The 24401-nt window shown below is 39.4% G+C and overlaps 1 protein-coding gene and 1 long non-coding RNA gene across 3 annotated transcripts; both read left to right on the top strand.

Annotated features, from left to right (window-relative positions):
* Positions 1–4202: 4202 nt before the first annotated feature.
* On the top strand, positions 4203–21443 carry LOC122642495. The gene is made up of 3 exons (XR_006330054.1): positions 4203–4212; positions 15290–15296; positions 21283–21443. It is a non-coding gene; the product is annotated as an uncharacterized LOC122642495 (long non-coding RNA).
* Positions 17430–20131, top strand: LOC122642494 (pyruvate kinase, cytosolic isozyme-like). 2 transcript variants are annotated; one of them, XM_043835989.1, is made up of 4 exons: positions 17430–17595; positions 17674–17720; positions 18335–18796; positions 19110–20131. In XM_043835989.1, exons 1-4 carry the CDS (start codon positions 17496–17498, stop codon positions 19923–19925), a joined length of 1425 nt encoding a protein of 474 aa, XP_043691924.1. In that variant the 5' UTR covers positions 17430–17495; the 3' UTR covers positions 19926–20131. The 2 variants fall into 2 exon arrangements, with proteins under 2 accessions (XP_043691924.1, XP_043691923.1); XM_043835988.1 differs by having other exon boundaries at positions 17430–17720.
* Positions 21444–24401: the final 2958 nt, after the last annotated feature.

Genomic DNA, 24401 nt, shown 5'->3' with positions numbered 1-24401 from the left:
ATCGTATAATTCTCTCTCATTCTCTATTGTCTCTCCCATTCCCCTTAAATCTCTCCCCTTTTCACGTCTATCATATCTTTCTCTTTCTTTAATCCCAATTCCCAACCATATCTCTCACATTTACCGTTTCCCTCTCTATCTCACACATCCCTGATCCCCCTTTCTCTCTCCCTCATCTAGATTTTCTCCAACTAAGAGATACTGAAATATCTTATTTAGTAGTTTCCAATTTGTTCAAACTTCCATTTTGGATAGAATCTCCTAGTAGTTTCCAATTTGTTCTTGACCAAACTACCCGAATAAAGCTCTCCACTCTGCTTCTTTCTCTCAAACTTATGACCCAACCTAATACTATGCCCCCTCTCTCTCACCGTCTCCCTTCCCTCATTCCTCTCTCACCTCCTTCTCCCATCTTACCATCACTGATGCAGCCCAAAGATTAAACTAAAAATGGCGTGGCTCCTAGTCCTGCCAGACATTTCATGGGGGCGAGTTGGTCATTTTGCCCCGTGTGTCTCGGTATCAAATAGAATCAAAGATGGGAAGTTAATTTACTCTTATTAATGGAGTGGAATATTATACTTTGCCACTCAACAAGGCCCCAAACACTTTCCACGGTGTGGGTTCTGTAAAATCCAAACCCTATTGTATTGTTTGATTGGGATGTCAAAACTGAATTCGCTCTCCTTTTGTGGTTCAATGTCGTCCTAAAATGTTCTAAATTTCCTCTTCATATTGGACTTTTGCACTGTCATTTTGATTATGAGAATCCAATAGACCTCGCTCAATCTGCGCCCAGACACAAGGGCTGGGTATGCAGGGGGGCAGGATGGTCATTTCATTCACCCCATGTGTCTGAGTGCAGTCTGCGCCCCCGGCACAGAGAATATTTGGTTTTTTTTTGGAGGTGGGGGGTGGGGGCTAGGTGAGTGGGTTAGGTAGGAATCCGTGGTTGGCTGAAGCCCTGCTCACAGTTAAGAGAACAAAAAAGATGGCTGTAAATTAAATTGTTGCAGTCTTTTGCAACCCCCTCAAGAGCTGAAATTAGCAATTGTGTTATAACATAATATTTGAAGCTAAAAACAGAAATTCACTGGCATCAATGATTGTGAATTACTACTCATCTACTCTGATAATGTGGAGGCAAGTTCAGTGTTAAGTTGAAACCTGTTAGAAAACTAATATCAAAGGAAGGAGAGGATGGAGAGATAGCCTGAGTCGAACGAGAATGCTCTGTCCTTAAGACAGTATTTGCACCGTATTACTGCACTGGGTTGCAGCAAATCTGCCTACCAAGATAAAACAGGCTGGATTGATTACTGATTTGCAGAGACAGTAATCACTTGAAACTATCAGAGAATTTGTTAATGTCTGACTGACTGAAATCGTACCACTAAAATTGAATGATTTGGGCTGTCCATTTCACCTCTATTTATAGTGGTGGATGTATCCCTTCAAGACACCTCATAGAATGGGTGTGTCCATTGACATGAGTGGATAGGATTAAAAGATTCTAATCCAAGCACTCATATGTAAGTCTCTCTTGAAGGTACCCCATGGTGTAGGTGTGTCTCTTGGTTCAATGGATTAGATTAAAAGATTCCAATCCAAGTGCTATGAATGCACCTTTACAAATGGATATGTTTCTTTGAAGATACATGTCCCTTAGATATGTCTCTTTGAAGATACATGTCCCTTAGCCAAAAAACCAGGTCAACATTGAACCAAAGAATGACCCAAAACCGCCAAAAAATCAGACCAACATTGGACCAAAGAATGACCCAAAATCGTCCACATAATTATTGAAAAAAATTCCAACAATTTCCCTCAATTTTTAAAATAATTGAGTCTCAGTCAATAACTTCTCTGTACCTTTAAATCATATATACATAAAGGTGTCTTTCAACTTGAACCTTCATGTTGTCAAAATACATTAGGACTTGTCAAAATCAAAATGGATGAGGCCTTGAACTTAGAATTTATAGCGATAAATCTCATATACTAGACATATGATTTACTTGACATAGTTTAAAAAATACTCGCACATTTATGGCCTTGTGTTTTCATCTTAGGTTTTCATAAGTGCCTTAGAGACAAGCTTTAAATATCGCAAAAGCGGTCCCACTTCCTGTACTTATATAGGTGAATCTAATAATATGCAAATGTATGACTTGCATTTTCTATAGGATATAGATTCATTAAAGGATTGATCCTATCTTCTGTCTGTTTCTCCATACATACATGCACTACCTTGAGATGACAAGAGATATTATCTTTACTAATTAAGTGCATAACCGGTTATTACTACAGGTGTTTTTTCATTGAACTAGATGACTAGATGTTGGTCTAGTGTCTAGTTGGTTTCCACTTGCAGGTTATCTCTCATTTAAAAGCTTCAAACCCATCTCCCTGGAAGTCTTCCATACCACTTCCCTGCCTAGGCCTTTTGTAAAGGGATCAGCCAAATTTTTCTTTGACTTTACATAACTAATAGTCACAACTCCCTTGATGAGTTGTTCTCTTACATAGCTATGTCTTAAACTGATATGCCTTGACTTTCCATTGTAAACTTTATTATAAGCCCTTGATAATGTTGCTTCATTATCACAAGTTATTGATATAGCAGGCATTGGCTTAGGTTACAGAGGAATCTCTGTTAATAGGTCCCTAAGCCATTCTGCTTGCTTTACTGTCATTGCTAAAGCAATAAACTCAGATTCCATAGTGGAGTGTGAAACCACAGTCTGTTTCTTGGATCCCTAAGATATTGATCCTCCACACAAGGTAAATATCCAACCACTTATGGACTTTGATTCATCGGATCCTGTAATCTAATTTGCATCTGTGTATCCTTCTAGTACTGCAAAAAAATTCTTATAACTTAATGCATAATTCATTGTACCCTTTAAGTACTTAAGTACTTTAGAAACCGCATTCCAATGAATTTGTCCAGGATTATAAGTAAACTTACTCAAAACACCAACTGCAAAAGCTATATCAGGACGAGTGTACTGCATGACATACATTAAGCTCCCAATGATACTAGAGTATTCCAATTGAGATATACAATTCTCTTTATTAGGAATTAATCTAATAGAATGATCATATAGCCGCTGGTGGAGCGTCTGGTCTCAGGGCAACTAGCCCAGTCGGAATCACAATAAGCGCGTAATGTGAGAGTGCTAGAAGAGGAGAGTAAGATGCCTTGTCCGACCGTGCTGTGCAAGTACCGAAGAAGCCTAGTTGCAGTGTCCATGTGGGGTTGGCGGGGCTGATGCATGAATTGGCTCAATAGTGTAACACTGTGAACTATATCGGGCCGTGTGATAGTGAGATAAATCAGCCGACCAATCAACCGGCGGTATGGACTTGCATCAGCGAGTAACTCACCCTCGGATGTAGATAATTTGAGGTGTTGTTCCATAGGGAAAGCTGTGTGTCGGGCCTCTGTAAAATTCATATCCGAAAGAATGTCCAAGGTGTATTGTCGCTGATTTAGAAATATGCCATGGCGAGACCGGGCCACCTCAACGCCTAGAAAGTACTTGACTGGGCCAAGGTCCTTGAGGCGAAATTGCTGATGCAAGGTTACTTTGAGGGCAACAATGGCACTGGTGTTTGGGTCGGTGATAAGGATGTCATCAAAGTACACTAGAATATAGATAGCAGATGCATCTCGACCTTGAAAAAATAATGAGTAATCAGCCTTGGATTGGGTGAAACCTAGGCGAATAAGTGCCGTGGAGAGCTTTGCGAACCACTGCCAGGAAGCCATGTGTTATTAAGCTCAAGAGCCTTGAAATCAGCCTGCATTGCCTCCTTCCAATCTGGGGATAGAGAAGCCTTTGAAAAACTAGTTGGCTCCTTGATGGTAGAGAGTGACCTGATAAACTGAAAATGAGAGGGTGAGAGCATATGATAAGAAATGAGAGAAATGGTGGGAGAGAGAGTTCCTGCAGCGGAAGGAAACGAAGGGTGGGTAGCGACTGAACACTGGTAGTCCTTGAGATGCAATGGCTGTTGTAGGGTTCTTAGGGAGCATCTGAGAGGGATTATTGGGGGTGGAGGGGGGCGTGGGTGGTGGATTTACTGGAGGTAGAGTGGGTTCGGGTGGTGGGGGGACAAGTGGAGGTGGGTCTAGATTGGGTTGGGGAACTGGTGCAACAGGTGCAGGTGGAGGGTTGGGAACCGGCGGTGTGGGTGATGGCATGGGTATTGGGTAATCAGTGGTGGAATCCATCACTGGTAAGGGAAGGCTGCGGGGGTCGGAATGGGTAGAGTTAGTATGAAATGGGAAAATGGCTTCATAGAATGTGATTTCTCGACTGACAAATACTTTGCGAGTGGAGAGGTCATAGACCTTGTAGCCCTTCTGAGCATATGGGTAACCAATAAAAACGCATGGAGAGGCTCGTGGATCAAATTTATTTTTGATCGAATTGTGGGTGTGGCAATAGCAAAGGCACCCAAAAGTCCGAAGGTGATTGTAAACTGGTGGTTTGTTGGTGAGGACCTGAATGGGTGATTTGTGGTGTAAAACTTTGGTGGGTAAGCGGTTAATAAGATGTGTGGCGGTGAGGATGCAGTCACCCCAAAATTCCGATGGGAGGTGGGCTTGAAAAGAGAGGGCCCTAGCAACATTGAGGAGGTGGCGATGTTTGCGTTCGACAACCCCATTTTGTTGAGGGATGTCAACGCAACTATGTTGATGGATAACTCCATGGGTGTTGAAAAATTGGTGGGAAGCATGGTTAAAAAATTCCCGACCATTGTCGGATCGGATCTGTTTTATTTGGCTCCCAAATTGGGAGTGTATCATTGAGAAAAAATTCTGCAATTGTGGCCAAGCATCAGACTTATGGTTTAGTAAGTAAACCCAAGTGCACTTAGAGAAATCATCAACAATGGTGAGAAAAAAATGTGCACCACATCGGGCGGGAACAACGTATGGCCCCCAAATATCGCAATGTATTAAGTCAAAACATTTAATCGATGAGATCACACTCCTTGGAAAAGGTAAACGGGTCTGCTTAGCTAAAGGGCAAATATGACAAACATGTTTATTGGATATAGTTATTTTAGGGGCAATGTTATTTAAAAGCTGAAAAACATCGTTTGAGGGGTGTCCAAGGCGATAATGCCAAAGACTTGGGGTGGGGGAAGTGGTAAAAGCGGCAAGGGGTGGGGTATTTGCATCATCCAAGATGTATAGACCTCCATGAGCCTTACCCAGTCCAATCGTCTCCTTCGTTTGTAGGTCCTGGAAAAAACAATGAGTAGTAGTGAATATGGCTGAACAATTAAGTGATTGAACAAGTTGTTTGACAGAGATGAGATTAAAATTAAAAGAGGGAACAAAAAGAACATTTTGTAATGGCAATGTAGGAACGGGAAGACAAGTGCCAATATGGGTGACCGAAGCACGATGCCCAGTGGGCAAGGTGATCGGAGAGGTATAAGGCTTGATGGTGTGTGACTGAAAAAGAGAGAAATCAGATGCCATATGGTGCATGGCCCCCGAATCGATAATCCAAATATTAGAATGGGCAATATTACCTGCGGCATTGGCCAAGGGAGTCATATTACCAGATTGAATAAGTGCAAGGATCTGATTATACTGATCCGTGGTGAAGGTAGGAGCAGGCATAGTAGGAACATCGACCATGGAGGCCTGCAGAGAGCGAACTGGGTTGGATGTAGTAGGCGCGGCAGCCTTAGCGGAGTTCTTCTGTGGGTACCCATGTTTCTTGAAGCAATAGGACTCACAGTGACCATCAAGACCACAAAAATCACAGTGGTAATGAGGTTTAGGGCGGCCAGATTTATTGTTGGGACGGCCCTGTGCAGCAAGGGCCGATTGAGTAAGAGATGGTTCAGGTGCCGCCAGTATGGAGCGTTGGCGTTCTTCTTGGAGCAATAGAGAATATGCAAGGTTGATGGAAGGTAGCGGGTCCATCAGAAGTAGCTGGCTGCGGATCGAAGTGTATGAATCATTAAGACCCATCAAAAATTCAAGAAGGCGATCGCGCTGAAGTAGTTCAGAATGGTGTTGAAGAACACCGCAGGTGCATGCTGGATAAGAGTCATAGGACGCAAGCTCGTCCCAAAAACCTTTGAGAAGTGTGTAGTAAGTGGCCAAGGAGGACGCGCCTTGGTGATGGTTGGAAATGGAACGACGGATCTCAAAGATGGGTGGGGCATACTTTTGAGAGAAGCGATCGTGAAGGTCGACCCAAACCTCATGGGCAGAAGAGGCATAAAGGACACTATGTGCAATGTCGGTGTCCAGGGAATTTGCGATCCATGAAAGGACCATGCTGTTGCAACGCTTTCAGAGAAGAAACTTAGGGGAGGTTGCATCAGGTTGAGGAATAGAACCATCAATAAAACCCAGCTTATGTTTGGCCTCAAGAGCCATGTGCATGGCGCGGCTCCAGGTGGGGTAATTGTCGCCCTTCAGAGGTTGGGTAACCAGCACAGCACCGGGGTTGTCAGAGTGGTGGATAAAGAATGGGGAGGACCCATCCAAATCAGTGGTTTGCAAGGAGGCAGCCTAAGCAGCGGCCTGGGGAGCAGCAGCCTGGGCAGCAGTAGCCTCGGCGGTAGCTTGGGCAGCAGCCTCGGTGGGATCCATGGAGATGAAATGAGGAAGAAGAAGATGATGTAGGAGATGAGTGGTGAGAGGATCGGATTAGTCTGATACCATATTAAAATTGGAATCAGATTGTGTGAATTACTTGTCTATTTCATTGATATGACTTTACATTTATATACAAGATAGAATGAATCTATACAAGGTAAGAAAATCAAATCAAAAGAATATGGAAAGAATGAATTAAAGAATAAAATCAGGGAGTCTATCAATCTAATAGCTGTAGAATTCTATCAATCCAAAAGCTGTATTATCCACATGTGATTTGCTATAACCTTTTGGTCAAATTTATCATGCCATTGCTTAGAAGCTTGTTTTAGACCATATAAAGATTTGACTAATTTACAAACCTTACTCTCCTGGCCTTTCAAAACAAACCCTTCAGGTTGTTCCATGTAAACTTCTTCTTCTAAATCTCCATTTAGAAAAGCAGTTTTAACATCCATTTGGTGTATAACAAGTTTATTAATCGATGCTAAAGCAATTAACAATTTAATTGTACTAATTCTAGCAATTGGAGCATATGTATCGAAATAGTCAATACCTTCCTTTTGCTTAAAGCCCTTGGCTACAAGCCTAGCTTTAAACTTATCAATGGTTCCATCAGCTTTAAACTTTCGCTTGAAGATCTATTTACAACCAAAAGGTTTAAATCCAGGAGGTAAATCTGTTAAAACCCATGTTTTATTACCCATGAGAGAATCTATTTCATCATTTATAGCTTCTTGCCAAAAGACAGAATCTTGAGAATTCATGGCTTTTCAAAAAGTTAATGGATCATGTTCAACATTATACACACAAGAATATGTAACTTTATTTCTATTTCCTTCTACCAAGAATTGATAGAAATCTGGGCCAAAGGATTTTTCTACTCTAACTCTTTTGCTTCTTCTTAGTTCAACACTCTCATTATTCTCAGAGTTTGATTGAACAGGATCTTGATCCTCCTTGTTTATATCTTCATTCTTTCGTTTTCTAGAGAATGAATCCTCAAAGAACTTAGCATCTCTAGATTCTAAAATTGTATTTTGGCTAACGGTCTCTGTAGATTCCATCGTTAGGAATCTATAGGCCTTGCTATGTTGGGCATAGCCCATGAAAATACATTCAATTATCTTTTCACCTAATTTAGGTCTTTTATGATCAGTTAATCTTACTAATGCTCTACATCCCCATACTTTGAAATATCAAAGAGAAGGTTTTCTCTTCATCCAATATTCATAGGGAGTGATATTAGTCTTTTTATGGGGTATACGGTTAAGTATATGACAAACAGTCATTAATGCTTCTCCCTATAAATTCTTTGGTAAGTCAGAAGTAAGTAAAAGTGTATTCACCATTTCTGTTAGAGTCCTATTTTTTCTTTCTGCTACTTCATTCTGTTGAGGACTATAGGGTGCCGTTGTTTGATGGATAATTCCATAAATTTCACAGAAATCATCAGTAGAGAAATATTCCCTTCCTCTATCAGTTCGTAAGATTTTAATCTTACGGTTTAATTGATTTTCAACTTCGGCTTTGTAGATTTTGAATTTCTCCAAGGCCTCATCTTTAGTCCTTAACCGATATACATATGTATATTTCGAACAGTCATCTATAAAAGTGATGAAATATCTTTTACCACCTCTAGTTAGAATATCGTCTAACTCACACAAATCAGAATGTACCAATTCTAAGAGTTGTGTATTCTTTTCTACTTTCTTAAAAGACTTCCTAGCAATTTTAGACTTGATGCATACAGAACATTTGTCTTGACTAGAAGATGTGCATTCCGGTAATAAATCTAATTTAACCATATTTCTCATGTACTTATAATTAACATGCCCAAGTCTAGAATGTCATGTATCAAAAGTAGAAACAATGTAAGCAGAAGATGGATTTCCATTAATCACAGTAAACTTATACATGCCATTCGATGCATAACCTTTTCCAACATAAATTCTCCCTTTGGACATGATGATGTTCCCTGACTTAAACAGGATTTTTAAATCCATGTTTGTCAAGCAAATTTACAGAAATTAAATTCTTCCTAATATCAGGAACATGAAGTACATCATTCAAAGTAAGCTTCTTTTCGGAGGTGAGATTCAGAACCACTGTACCTTTACCTATGACCTTAATAGTTGAAGAATTTCCCACAAAGAGATCTTGTCCATTTGCTATAGGTTCATAAACTTTGAACAGATTTTTGTTCTTGGCAAAGTGTTTGATTGCACCAGAATCTATCCACCATTCATCATCATCACCAACTGTGAATGCTTCAGATATCACAGCAGCCCTATCATCATTGTCAACAATGTTGGTTTGGTCATTTTGTTGCTTCTCCTAAACTCGACACTATTTCTTGAAATGATCGGCTTTTTTGCATTTCCAGCAAGTCGCTTTAGGGTTAGTAAAACTACCCTTCTTCTTTTTCGAAACAGATCCTTTCCCATCAAACTTTCTCTTTTTGCCCTTAGAAGATGCATTTTCTATAACATGAGCCTTTGGAGATTTTTCCTCCAATTCAAGTTTATCCAATTTGTGAGAATTCTCTTCAACTTGGATATACTTTATCAGCTCTTGCATAGTCATTACATCTTTCTTTTGTTTCAACTCTTTTCGACAGTCTTTCTAAACAAGAGGTAACTTAGAAATAATTGTAGATACTTGAAAAGACTCATAAAGAGAATGACCCTCAGAGATTATTTGATTAATGAGATCTTGCAACTCATAAGTTTATGAAATAATAGACTTATTACCTACCATTCTGTAATCAAATAACTTACTTACAAGAAACTTCTTGTTGCCAGCATCCTCAATTTTGTACTTTTTGTTGAGATCCTCCCACAGTTCTCTCGACGTGCTGTCTGCAAATTTGGGTTCATACACATCATAAAGTGTGTTTGACAACCCATTGAGAATGTAGCCCTTGCACATGAAGTCGTCTTGTTCCCACTTCTGGCGCTGCTGTTTTTGTATCGGTGTATCTCCATTTGAAGTTTCTCCACTGGTGTTTGTCGGTGCTGTTGGCTTCTCTTCATTCAGAACATGTGCAATCTGCAAAGCAGTGAGAAAGAAATACATCTTCCCTTTCCAACGCTTGAAAAACGAACCATCAAATTTATCCAGTTTGGTGATCTCGTTCCCAGGTATCTTCATCACTGTTGTCTCCTCCATTGATCAAATACTGTCTTAAGATTATTAAAAAACTAAAATTAAAGGAAGGAGAGGACGGAGAGATAGCCTGAGTCGCACGAGAACGCTCTGTCCTTAAGACAGTATTTGCACCCTATTACTGCATTGGGTTGCAGCAAATCTGCCTCCCAAGATAAAACAGGCTAGACTGATTACTGATTTGCAGAGACAGTAATCACTTGAAACTATTAGAGAATTTGTTAATGCCTGACTGACTGAAATCGTACCACTAAAATTGAATGATTTGGGCTATACGTCCATTTCACCTCTATTTATAGTGGTGGATGTATCCCTTCAAGACACCTCATGGAATGGGTGTGTCCATTGACATGAGTGGATAGGATTAAAAGATTCTAATCCAAGCACTCATATGTAAGTGTCTCTTGAAGGTACCCCATGGTGTAGGTGTGTCTCTTGGTTCAATGGATTAGATTAAAAGATTCCAACCCAAGTGCTATGAATGCACCTTTTCAAATGGATATGTCTCTTTGAAGATACATGAACCTTAGATATGTCTCTTTGAAGATACATGTCCCTTAGATATGTCTGCCAAAAAACCAGGCCAATATTGAACCAAAGAATGACCCAAAACCACCAAAAAACCAGACCAACATTGGACCAAAGAATGACCCAAAACCATCCACACAATTATTGAAAAAATTCCAACAAAACCTAAAAACATAGAGGCATATTCCATATTTGTTATTTGTATTCTTGCATGGATGTCCTGCAATTATGAGAATTCTCATCTTGTATCAGCACACCTATTCATTTTGCTCCCTCTCATCCATTGAAGAAATTAGACAGACATGTGTTGGCTTTCTTTTTCAAAAGGGAAAAAGAACGCTGCTTGGTCGAGTTCCCCTGTGGCCACACACAAAAGGGGTGAATGACTGCCCCACCCGATGCCCCTACACACCCTTTCATTGGCTCCCCACATTGGTGCAAGGGCCATGCAACCGGGCAGCATTGTTTCTCCCTTTTTTAAATGTCAAATTGTACTTTAGATCATTAATGTACATGCAACAGCATTAATGGGTATAATACATGAATCGACATCCTCTACTTCCGCCTGCTTCTACTTCCATGTGAGCCCTACACACAACGACGCGAGCAAAGACCGCCTTACCCCCGCTCGGGCAAGGCGCTCGGGCAGTCTTTATGCACCCCATTGTGTGTAGGGCGCACATGGAAGTACAGGCAGGTGGAAGTAGAGGATCCGGATACATTGGCCTTTTAGGTCATCTTTGATAGAGGAAGTGATATCATATTGTAGGCCACAAGTGCAGAACTACCATGGCCAGTTGCCATAATCCAAGCTACAAACTTTTAATTTCTTTTCGTTTCTCTTTGCTTCATAAAATTTAATTAGTTATGGTACTTGTAATATACAATTATATGGTAGCAAGTAATTACACTGACCATTAGCCAATTACCTTTCTCTGTATTGGATGTTTCTACTATAATTTTTGTTAAGAGGTGCCTATTCATCAATGTAAAGTTTTCTATGAGATTCTTTGGCTTATAACTAATGATAGCTAGAATGGAGATAGTCAACCTCTTTTTTCCGATTGCCTCCTATTTTGAAGAACAAATAGAAGCAAAAAGACAGTAAATTTAATATTGGTGTCCTAATAAATACTCTTTGACCTTCAAACAACCTTCTATTCATGGTAAAGTGGTAAGGTGAGCTAACGAGCCTTGACTAGTAGGGGTGTCAAACGGTTGGTTTGGTCCGGTTTCGATCTCGAAATGAGTGAGATCAAAACCAAATCGTTAAAAAACTTTGGTTTTTAATTGGTTTCAATTTCGGTCTGGTACGGTTTTGGTTTATTTCAGTTTTTAAATATCGAGTTAATACCGGTCTAAATCGGTTTGTTTTTTTTGTTTGAAACACAATGAAATCTTACATTCATAACTTGTAGTGAGAAAAGATTCGATAAAAACTTTAATTCATTTTCCCAAGTCAAACAAGTAAACAACTATCAATAAGAAAATTGATTTGATGTATTCATGCATGTTGTAATCCGAACAAAGACGAATAAATTGCAAGGGGAAGATAACTAATATTGGAATCAATGGATAAATAGAGTTTTTAACGAAATCATTGTTATAAACCATATTATCATTTACCATTAATTGTAAAGAGAAGATAACTAATATTGAAATAAAAAAATGAATCCTACTATCAAATCATTTATTTACTATCCAACTAGTATAGGGAACAAGGAGATCAATGGAAGCATTTTTACAAATCATTTTCCCTATTCATAACCTCATACTTAAGGGTGTTAAACGGTCCAGTTTAGGTTAAACGGTTTGGTTCAGTTCGGTTTTGACTGCTTGAGGGTAGAAACCGTAACCAAACCGTTTAACTAAACGGTCTCATAATCAAAACCTGAACCGTTCAGTAAACGGTTTCGGTTAAATGGTTCTATACGGTTTTACATGGTTTCGGTTAGACGGTTCTATGCACATTTACTACTCTATTTACTAATATCAATTATTAGTTAATAGTTATTACTTATTACTTTCTAAGTTATTAGTTTTTTTTTTTTTGAGAAAGGAAATCATTTATGAAGAAATGTGATTACTTGCTAGGTTTTGCTTTTTTGTTTATAAAAAAGGAAAATTTGTTAGGTTTTTAAACAGTTAGACGGTTTGGTTATAATCGGTTTTAATTGGATTATACGGTTTGAAACCGTTGGATTAATCGATTTAAATTGAACAAAACTGATTAAATAAACGGTGTCATTTCTAAAACCATAACCGAACCATTTAACTAAATGGTCTGTCGATTTTGGTTTAAACGGTTCGGTTCAATTTTGGTAAACGGTTTTGGTTTGGTTTTGACACCCTTACTCATACTCCTTGATTTGTAATAATTCCCCTTACAATTAGAAGTGTTTTCCCTAATATTGAAATCAATAGATAGTCAATTCACCTATTGATAACCTTATACTCGCTGATTTTTTATTGTTTTCATTTGGTTCGATTTTTTATTTGGATATTAGTTGATTCGGTGCGACCGAATTTTCAATTGGTCCCATCATACCCCAATCCAAAACCAATCCAATAAGGATCGGTTCGATTTGATTAGGGTTTTTTTTTTTTGGTCTTATCGGTTCGTGCTATGTTTTGACACCCTTAGCCTTGAGCAACATTATAAACCTTCCTCTTCTAACATAAGGCTCCTTCGAGCTACAAAGGAAATAAAAGGACCACAAGCAAATTAAGTAATAATTGAAATAGAAACATATATGTAGATAGAAACATTTATCTAACATATATGTGTAATTAACTCCAAATCATTCCAAGTTTGATTATTAAAATTTATTTTATTTTATAAACAGAAAAGTAAAAAATATGTCTAAAATCTACAATTATCAAATAGGGAAATTTACGTCTATCACCCTTGGGATTTTATCTATTTCATAAACCTCCCTTGTATTTTGAAAGACTCTTACAAACGTACGCCTACCGTTAGATGAAAACACTTAAGTGATGATGTCATCGCCCAAATATTAACTAAATACCCTTAATGAAGGTGCTTTTACATATTTACCCCCATTTGTTTGAAACACCACCATCCCAAAAGGTAAAGCCGAACATAGAGCTCACCATTGCCATCCCCATCACCAAACACATAGCTCGCCATCGCCGAACACAGAGAGCTTCTCCGACGGTCTCTGCGAGCACGTTGTCTCTCTCTGTCTCTCTCTCTCTCTCTCTCTCTCTCTCTCTGTATTTAGATTTTTCCCTCAAAAGTTTACTTACAATCAAATACTGAAAGGTTGGATTTATCACGCCATAGTCCTAAAATGGTTGGTTCAGATTTAGGGTTAGGTTTTTGGCTTTTGAATCGATGATTAGCATTAGAGTTTGATAGAGTATCTGAAATTGGATTTCATATACGAACTATCTTTTGGTCTCCAACCTCTTGCGTTCTAATTTCTACTGCACACTTTCCATAATTATCAATTTGTCAGTTTCTTGTTTCTCTTCAGTTGCTTCTCCCACCACCAACCCCTCGGATTCAAATCCTTTCATTGTCGATTACCTGGTTGAAGTCTTCTATTGCATGCTCTGGTTGTTGTTGTTGTTTTTTTTATAGTTGTGGTTTCTAGATTTGGGTTTGGATGATTTTTTAATTGAAGATTGAGAGGGAGGTCCAGAGTTGGAGTTGATCTCCAACAAACACTGTATTTGTAAGGAGGGGATGGACGAAATAAAGAGGAGAGGAGAAGAGAAGAAATAGAAAAAGAGAGCAAGTCCTTGGAGATGCCTACAACATCCGTTGGAGTAACACGTTTTCGCCGACTCAATAATGGAAGGTCGTTGTAACAAGGGTGTGGTGGGATGAGTTTATTTATATAAAAGAAAGGGCAAAATTATCATTTTTTCCAAAACTAACAGAGTATTCAGGGGTACATATGTAATTTTTGAAATTCCAAAGGTGATAAATGTAAATTTTCCTATCAAATATAGTAAGAATTTCAAGTAAGTTACGGATCTTTATCACCTCCAGTTTGCTGACCGGCCCAGTTCCCCAGTTCCTCTAACAAAGGGGGGCTGAAATGACCTCTCTACCCATGCCCAAACACCCTGCCCGGGTGGGGTCCACCATCCCCCTATTAGAGGAACTGGGGAACTGGACCGGTCAGCAAACTGGAGGTGATAATTTTCCGTAAGTTACACCATGTCACTATCATAATTATAAAAATCTCTTTTTTCTTGTTAAAATCAATTTTACTTCCCTTCCCTTTCACTTTCAACAAGACTGAGCCAACATGTGGGATTCCATCTCAATATGGTTCCAACTGCAATATCCATGCACACCAAAATAAAAATTGCAATATCCTCACATTGTAGGTAAAGTGGGATCTAAATTTTAATGATAAATAGAACTCATTCTTTTTTTCAACCAAAAAAAAAAAAATGACTCAATCTTTTTCAATTTATGTCAGATTTGATATTTTTACATTTAGAATATAAAAAAAAAATTAACAATTTTTGACCTGGGTAATTTACACATACCACCCCTGAGGTTTGATGAAAGAATAATTTTACCCCCCAGTTTGGAAAAATTCTGCATACCCCCTGAGGTTTGCAAATAGTAACAAATAAGCCAATTTCGTCAGTTCATGACTAACAATGTTAAAAATAAGAGGTGAACTGACAAAATTACCCTTACAAGAAAAAAAAAAAAAAAAAAAAAAAAAACCTGCAACTCATCTTCCCCAAATCGATTGGGGGAGATGAGTTGCAGGCATCCTTCTCTCCTTTCGTCTCAAGGGCTATACTTACCTTTATATATCCTTCTCCCTCTCTCTCTCTCTCTTTCTCTCTCTCTCTCTCTCTCTCTCTCTCTACCTCTTCTCTTTTTGCCTTTTTCTTCCGCCAGAATTAAGATGTGTCTTTCTTTTCTTTATATTCTGTCTCTCTTGAGCTTTGATAGAGAATACTCGTTTGTTTATTTTGGTGTGTTCTGTTCTCTTTACTTTTCAGGGTTGTTCTTAGGCTACTGTGCCTGTGCCAGCACTTGCTAACTCGGTAGAAATTCTGGAGGCAGAAGGATCAGAATCCAGTAGTATAAGTGTGGTTCAAGCCCTATATGAAGCCTTAAACACGAGAGACGTGAAGACAGTGCACCGCCTGCTCGCATCAGACATCGAGTGGTGGTTCCATGACTCCCCCTTCACACCAACATATGATGCGATTGCTCACTGGTGCCTCTGCAGACAAGCCCTTCGTATTCTTACCTCTTACCTTCACCGCTATTGGCTCTACCGTTCTCGTTGAAGGCACCTATCAGAAAAGTTCGGTTTCGTGGGTTCATGTTTGGACGGTGACCCGTGATGGGATAATCAATTTGCCGTGGTGAGACTTACTAGCCAGGGTAGAGGGATTATGTTTGGTGGTGGACGGGAGAAGTGGGCTGCAATGAAGATTCAGACTGTCTTCAAGGGATATTTGGTAAGGTAAGTGAGTTTGTGATTTTTTTCGCCTTTAAACTTGAAAAGGGCTAGAAATGAGGCGAATTTAACTTCTTCTACTACTCCATTCTTTTATTTCGTCCTTTGAAATCCTGGTTTGCTTTAAGGTCGATGGGTGCTTGTAGATATGTCTGCACAGAGAATTAGCAGGGTTTACCTTCAGATTCATATTCACCTTCTCTACTTGTTACTTAATTTGTAGTGTTTGTTGCAGGCCAAGAAGGCCCGTCGAGCTTTAAAAGGGCTGGTAGAGAGAGAGAGAGAGAGAGAGAGAGAGAGAGAGAGAAAAGGATATGTGTAGGTAAGTATAGCCCACGAGAAGAAAGAAGGAGAGAAAGGGATGGTGCGATTTGGGGAAGATAAGTTGTAGGTTTTTTATTTTTTTGTTTTTCTTTTCTTACAAGGATAATTTTGTCAGTTCATATCTTATTTTTAACACTGTTAATCATGAACTGACGGAATAGGCTTATTTGTTACTGTTTGCCAACCTAAGGGGGTACTCAGAATTTTTCAAAATGGGGAGGGGTAAAATTATCCTTTCGTCAAACCTCAGGGGTGATATGTGTAAATTACCCTTATCATAAGTATTAATGTTAGTGTAACCATGCCTTGTTACAGGGAATTGTCACCATCTTACATGGCATAAGGATAACAAAATATCATTATAGGCTAACAATTAAGGGTGTCAATGTGTATCGAGTTTTGAATACATAAACCATTTATGTATTGAATTATCTATATTGAATCGTACCTAATAAATTCGGTATGGTATCGATATGAGATATCTGTAACGAATTGATATTACCAAAAAAAAAAAAAAAACGAGTTGATATTAAAACAATATCACTATGGATGTAATACTATAAATACACCATACCATACTAAATACTTGTTTTAATTTGTATTGAATAATACTACCGATGCCCCTACGCACAAACACATGGGTGTGCAAAATGACCGTTACATCCCCATGAAAAAATGGAAATTTTTGGGATACAATGGTCATTTTGCACGATTCTATGGCTAGGAGCAGGGGCATGGGCCTGGCCCTTCAGGAAGAAGAATAAAATTTTGCCTCCTACGTGGGGTTTTTGCATTAAAAAAAGAAGAAGGATATTTGCCTGTCCAATTGGCATGCAGCAGGGTGGTTGAGAATTTGAGAATCACCCCTAGGCCTTATGGTTCAGGAAAATTTGGTGCCGAAGGTTTCATCTCCCTGATGATCCTCGACAGGCCAAAAAAAAATGGCTAGAAAAGTCACAGATCTGTGAAACACTGAGAAGAAGGTTCTGCTATTCTTTATCTATTTTCCTAAGGACATATTCTTCTGTTATTACTAATTTTATTCTAAAATGTCATCTTACTCTGAAAACTTATTTTGGTAAATATAATACTCTGAAAACGGGACTAACACGCAACTCCACCTTTCAACTTTCAACTTTCTTTTCTTAGGAGGGAGTTGTTTTTGAGTCTAGAGAGTAGACTTTTTGACGGCACAAAGTGGGCCTCTCGTTCGGTTTGGCCCTCCGGACTCCGGAGTCTCATTTATAGAGAGACTTTAGGTTTCAGACACAGCAAAACTGTTTTTTGGTTTTGTCTCTCTTTTGGTGTTTTCTTTTCTTTCTGTTATTCTTCCCTGGTTTCTCTCAGGTATTCCTCTGACAACAACAATGGCGGTCGAGAACGTGATGAGACCCAAGACTAAGATCGTCTGTACGTTGGGTCCTGCTTCTAGATCCATCCCCATGATCGAAAACCTTCTCCAGGCCGGTATGAACGTCGCTCGCTTCAACTTCTCACATGGATCTCACGAGTATCATCAGGAAACCCTAGAGAATCTCAAGACAGCCATGGGAAACACTGGGATTCTCTGTGCGGTTATGTTGGACACTAAGGTTTCATTCTACCTGCATCTTTTACCCATCAGCATGGGTTGTTCTTATTTATTAATTTTTTCCCCTGTTGACTTATGTTGATTTCTCTTTTGATCTCTCTTTTGGGTTATTTTTGTTGTTGATGATCTCTTACTCTCTATGGTTTTCATTTCCGGGCTTTTGTCTTTTCCTTTTTCTGGGGCTCTCCTGCAGTTTTGTGTTTTTGTCCTCTGTTTTGATGTTTTTTTTTTGTGATCTGTTCACTGATAGCTTTACTGTTCCATTCCCCCATTTTGATCCGTCCGTTTTGTTTTATTCCGTTATTTCTTCCTTTGGCCATTACATAATTCAGTTACATCGCCATCATCATACTTCAAGGCTGTGTTTGGACCCTTGTGATGATCCAAACAGCCGTGTGATCTGTGATCGGAGTCATTTATTTGCCTCTCCTGAATTACCATCTTGTAACTCCCAATCCAGGTCCCACGACTGTAAGATTTGAGACACCCAATACCTGGAGATCTGAATAGTTCTGTGTGGCATCATATCAATCTTCCCTGTTCTCTTTGCTCATAGTTCTAATTGATTTTCTTGTTCTTTCAGATGTTCTAAACCTTTTCTTTATGAAATTACAGGGGCCAGAAATTCGTACTGGATTTCTGAACGATGGCAAGCCCATCAAACTAGAGAAGGGTCAAGAGATCACTGTCTCCACGGATTATAGCATCAAGGGCGATGAGAATATGATCAGCATGAGTTACAAAAAATTAGCAGAGGATTTGAACCCAGGAAGTGTGATATTGTGTGCTGATGGCACAATCACACTCACTGTCCTGTCTTGTGACAAGGATCTGGGTTTGGTTCGATGCCGCTGTGAGAATACTGCTCTTCTTGGTGAGAGGAAAAATGTAAATCTCCCGGGGGTTATTGTTGACCTCCCCACTCTTACTGAGAAAGATACAGAGGACATAATGCAGTGGGGGATTCCAAATAAGATTGACATGATTGCTTTATCCTTTGTTCGCAAGGGTTCAGACCTTGTGGAGGTTCGAAATCTACTGGGCGAGCACGCAAAGTCAATCCTTCTCATGTCAAAGGTATGTGGGAGGTTCTTAAATCTCTTAGAAAGAAATTTGAAAACCGGTTATATAAAGTCAAGATGAGAAAATCACCATTTGATGGTCATGCTTAGGAGGAGTTTTTGTCAAAATAAACCAAATTCAGATGATTGCCCATCCGATCTGATGTCATTTTCTTTAATTTCTCTCCTCTCTCTTACTTTACATATCTTTGCTAGCGTGGGACTTGTGACCCTTTCGTGACCTTATAATTTGCTGTGGCTGTGTAACTGTTGTCAATATCTCAGATCCTGATGATGATGATGATGCCTTCATTTGTTTGATGTTTTAGGTTGAAAATCAAGAAGGGGTGGCTAATTTTGATGATATATTGGCCAATTCGGATGCTTTTATGGTGGCACGAGGTGATCTAGGAATGGAAATTCCTATTGAGAAGATATTCTTAGCCCAGAAAGCTATGATCTACAAATGCAACATGCAAGGGAAGCCTGTAGTTACTGCTACTCAAATGTTGGAGTCCATGATCAAGTCTCCACGGCCTACAAGAGCTGAAGCAACCGATGTTGCTAATGCAGTGCTTGATGGCACAGATTGTGTTATGCTCAGTGGGGAAACAGCTGCTGGGGCTTATCCTGAACTTGCTGTGCGAACCATGGCCAAGATTTGCATAGAAGCTGAGTCCTCCATTGATTATGGAGCAGTGTTTAAACGGGCTATGGAATCTGCACCAGTGCCCATGAGCCCATTGGAGAGCTTGGCATCTTCAGCAGTGCGGGCAGCCAACTCTACAAAAGCAACTCTGATTTTGGTTCTAACCAGAGGAGGCACCACTGCAAAGCTGGTGGCCAAGTACAGGCCTTCAATGCCAATATTGTCTGTGGTGGTTCCTGAGATGCAGACAGATACTTTTGATTGGACAGTCAGCGATGAATATCCAGGAAGGCATAGTCTTATCTTCCGGGGGTTGGTTCCTGTTTTGACTGCAGGATCTACAAGGGCAACTGATGCGGAATCAACAGAGGAAATATTAGACTTTGCCCTTAAACATGCAATGGGAAAGGGACTATGCAAGGTTGGTGATGCAGTAGTTGCATTGCACCGAGTTGAGTCTTCTTCCATAATCAAGATTGTGACTGTGAAGGGATGATTTTGATTGCTGCCTTTCTTGGGACACGAGATACGAGAGTTGTTCTTACACTGGTCTTTATGTTTTGAGTAATGTGATTGTTTTGACATAGTTTTGGTGAGAACCAGAACCGTGATTAAAGCTTTTTATTAGTTATGGTGTTTGTGTGAAGTCGAACAACAGTGATTTTGGATTTTTTCAAGGCACAAGCACAATTTTTGTGAGAATGATCCCTTTTTGTTCTTGCATATAAGGAAGTTTGCTTTTAAGTATTCTTCATCAATATGCCAAGGAAAGAACTTTGACCTTTTTTTGTTCTTGCATATATAAGGAAGTTTGTTTTTAAGTATGGGAAATTTACACATACCACCCCTGAGGTTTGACAAAAGGATATTTTCACCTTCAATTTTGAAAAATTCTGTGTGTCCCCAAGGTTTGCAAACGGTAACAAATAAGGTTATTCTGTGATTAATATTGTTAAAAATAAGATTTGAATTGATGGAATTGCTCTTTTAAGAAGAACCCAAAAAAAAAAAAAAAAATACCTACAATTCATCTTCCCCAAAATGGATTGGGGAAGATGAGTTGCAGCCTGAAACTCTTGTAATTTACTCACTGATTCAGAGCAAGGGAATGATGGTGATGTCGCCGGTGGATATCAGAAGACTTACCTTCGTCTCATTCTCCCCAACTTATAACTGCCTCGTTCCCCTCTCCACCTTTCTCTGCTTCTTCTGATTCTAGGGTTTTCAGAGATGCGACATAAGGGTGAAGGCATCGATGTCTCCATGACTACCGCGTTTTTTTATGGATCGATGTTCGTATTCCGGTTGAAGATCTGAACTTTTTCTTTTGGTTATCGACCGTTAAGCTGTTGGAGTGACGAATTAGGTATTCTTCGATGGGTTTCACTTTGTTCTGTTCTGTGTTTCTTCCCTTTTTCGATTGCTTGAATTTTACTTAGGTTTGTGTACTTCTTTTTCGGGGTTCTTTTGGTTTTCGATTTATTAGAGTCTGTCGCATTGCAGACGTAGAAATGAGAGAGTGGCAGACGGGTACGCTGGTGGTATCGACGCAGTGGAGGTCCTGAAGGAAGGAAGGACGCCACAGTTCCAACTCTGGTTTCGATATTGGCACAGCTTGATCTCAAAAGGGCGCCTCTGCAATTTCTTCATTAGTTGATCCGATGGAAGCATCTTCCTCCAATATTTTTGAGATAGCTATGGGGTTATTCACTCTATATGCTCTAGTTTACACTGCCAAATCTCTCATAAAGTCCCTGCTTCGATTGTTGATAGAGATGAAGATGAAGATGAAGATGAAGGGTATTACGAGATCCTCGCTCGTTTCTATACCATGGATGGATACGAACGCAAAGACTCACCATCATCAATACCATGGAAATGGCAGCAGTGGACATGAACATGAGAGAAGCAGTGGCAGTTGTGGAAGGTCTCCTCTGCTACCGATTCAGAGACAAGACTCTCGTCCAGGAGGCCTTGACCCACTCCTATAAAGATTCCCCTTCCTACCAGCGCCTAGAGTTTGTAGTCGACGCCGCTCTCGGCCCTGCCCTTGCACAGTACGGTTTCCGAGCTTATCCTGGACTCGACCATGGCAAGCTCTCTGTACTCCGCGCCGTCAACATTAGCACCGAGAAATGGGGGAAATTTCAGGCTGCAACTCATCTTCCCCAATCGATTTTGGGGAAGATGACTTCCAGGTTTTGTTTTGTTTTTATTTTTTTTTTTGGAATTCTTCTTGGAAGGGTAATTTTGTCAGTTCAAGTCTTATTTTTAATAGTGTTAGTCATGAATTGATGGAATGGGCTTATTTGTTATCATTTGTAAACCTCAAGGGTATGCAAAATTTTCTAAAACTGGAGGTGAAAATATCCTTTCATCAAACCTTAGGGGTGGTATGTGTAAATTTCCCTTTAAGTATTTTTGATCAATTTGCTAAGGAATGAACTCTGAGCCTAGGTGTAGATGGTATCAATATACCCTCAAACATTGTGAACCCCAAGGCTTATAGGGTATTTGATCATGGGAGGATGAGTTTTTAATGGAAGCCTAATGTACTTGTTCCAGATAATTGCCCTCATCGCAAGTTGTTAATGTTTGTGTTTCCGTTTACTGTTTCTTATAGTGCTGGTTTAAAGCTCCATTCTTCCTCTCAATTTCTCTCGCCTTATTGTTGTAGAATTCCTGATCCTCTGCTCTGCCCTGCTCTGCTCTTGTAAGTTACCACTTTGACATCTTATTATCTTGTAGAATGTGCAAGTTATCTCATATTAATTTTTGTGGAAATCAATTTCATTGTTCTGGTCAAAGATGGAACTTGCAGATTCTCCCCCCCCCCCCCCCCGCCCCTTCCAAAAAAAAAGAAAATGGAGGTTGCAGATTGTTTCTGGATAAAAGATCCAAAAGAGTCTTAAGATATGGAAAATTCATCATTCCATCACAACTGATCGTGATGTGGTAACCACTTCCATCTGAGTAATGTGAAGGTCACAAGCAATGGATGGAACCATTAAGGATGCGATTTGATAAGGAGAGAGACATGGGGTGCTAACCCAACCCGATCAACATGATGCACATGAGCATCCTTCTTTCGTTGATGTAGAAATAAGTAGGATTACATAGATTCAACAAAGCTGTTCCTCTTTCTACCCAAAATAAAATAAAATTTGTCGTTCCTCTTGCCAATAATAAAGGGTAGGAGCCACGCAGAATTCATGATTGTCCCTGTCCAGGCATATGAATTGGCATCCCCAAAACCGCCCGAAATTACTTTTCCTTAGGCTCCGTTTGGTTGCAATGAAAGGGAAGTGAAGAGAAATATTTGTATTTCTTGTAAAGAGATTTCACTCTTTATAGGAAATATTTGAATTTACTTGCAACTAAACACCAAAAATACTTTTTGGGGAAAGTTTTCATACACAGCTTACACAGCCGTGTATGTGAGAGGGTGAGAGTTTCAAGGCATTAATTAATGGGTGGGGGTTTATGACTTTTCCAACTCTTTGTGAGAGGAGACAAGACCGTGCATGCTTACACGGCCATGTATGAAAACTTCCTCCATAATTTTTTCTGAAAAATATATATATTTTTTAAAAAAAAATTATTTGTATTTCCTTTGTAATCAAACGGACCTTACTTTAAAAAAATAAGAAAAAATTTAACTTTCTCAGAAGAAGAAATGACTAGTTTCACATGCTTTTGAAATAGTTTTCTTCTTTTAAATTTTTTTTTGGTAGAATCCTTCTTTTAGAATTGGAGCCTAGTCTCTGCTTTTGTAGTCTGCTTAATTCAGCTTCTACTTTCTTTTTAGTTTTGATTGCTGACTTGAATGGCTTTAGCTAATCCTGTGTCTGCATTGATCCTATTGTAAAACTTATAAGCTGAAATCTTTTGGTTTTTAAGTAAACTCTGTTAATTTATAGTTCTTATGTAATGCATATGTTCAAGGTTAGGTAATCAAGCTGCTCATTCCACACCACAACAGTCAGCAAAGAGCAATGTGGTGCGATCTGTTTCTTTCCTGTGATGTCGATTAGATTTGATTTTCTCACAAGGGGTCACCTGAAATACTACTGTGTCAATATTTTGTCATAATCCGATGTTTTGCATTTCCCAAAAAAAAAATTCCGATGGTTGGGGTCAGGAGGCAGGGGCGGCGGTGGGGAAAAAAGGTGAGGGCGAGGTTGGGACGCAAGGTGGATGGTGAGGTTGGGGGAGGGAGATATGCTCTGAGGACAGGCGAGGTTGGGAGGCAAGGTGGATGGTGAGGTTGGGGGAGGGAGAGATGCTCTGAGGACAGGCGAGAGTCGTATGAAGTCGTGGGATGGTGGGCTCAGAGGGATCACAAAATAAGTTTGAGATAGTAAAGTTTGAGTAAATATAGGGCAAGTATAGAGCAGTGATAGTAATTTGCACTATCTTTTTTCCAATAACGCAAAATTACTATTTTTCTCTCATATGAGGTTCTTTATTATTTTCTCTCTTGTATTATAATCATATGAATGATACCATTCTCCACACTTTCATTGGTTTGGCGTTTATATTTAAATCAATTTTCTAAATTTTGGAAATTCCTTCTAGATAACTTTTATCCTAAAAACTCATTGTGTAATTTGGGCATCACCTACAACCGAACAAGTTGCAAAGCTTATAAAATGACAAAAATGAACCCAATAACTACTTGCAAAGTTTTTTAAAAAAAAAATTGATTTAAACATGGACCCAATGGATAACAAGGATAACTGGGCAAATTTCCCAAAATAGGTCCCTGTTGAGCTTGAACTCTATTGGTCATTTGGAGCCTGGAGGCATCATCATTGATTAGCTATCCCTGGCCCCCCTTCTTCACCATCTCACTATTAGTTTAGTTTTGTAAAGTGAGGAAAGGGTCTCAACACAGTTCTTAGTGTTGAGAATTCAGGAGACAATAGAGCATATATATCATGATATAATGGTGTTGGGTGCCTGCTTCAAG

Source organism: Telopea speciosissima, chromosome 10 (genome assembly GCF_018873765.1).
Source record: "Telopea speciosissima isolate NSW1024214 ecotype Mountain lineage chromosome 10, Tspe_v1, whole genome shotgun sequence".
In the NCBI taxonomy this organism is placed as follows: domain Eukaryota; kingdom Viridiplantae; phylum Streptophyta; class Magnoliopsida; order Proteales; family Proteaceae; genus Telopea; species Telopea speciosissima.
Note: the sequence above shows the minus strand (reverse complement) of the source record. Positions and strands in the feature narration are given on the sequence as shown.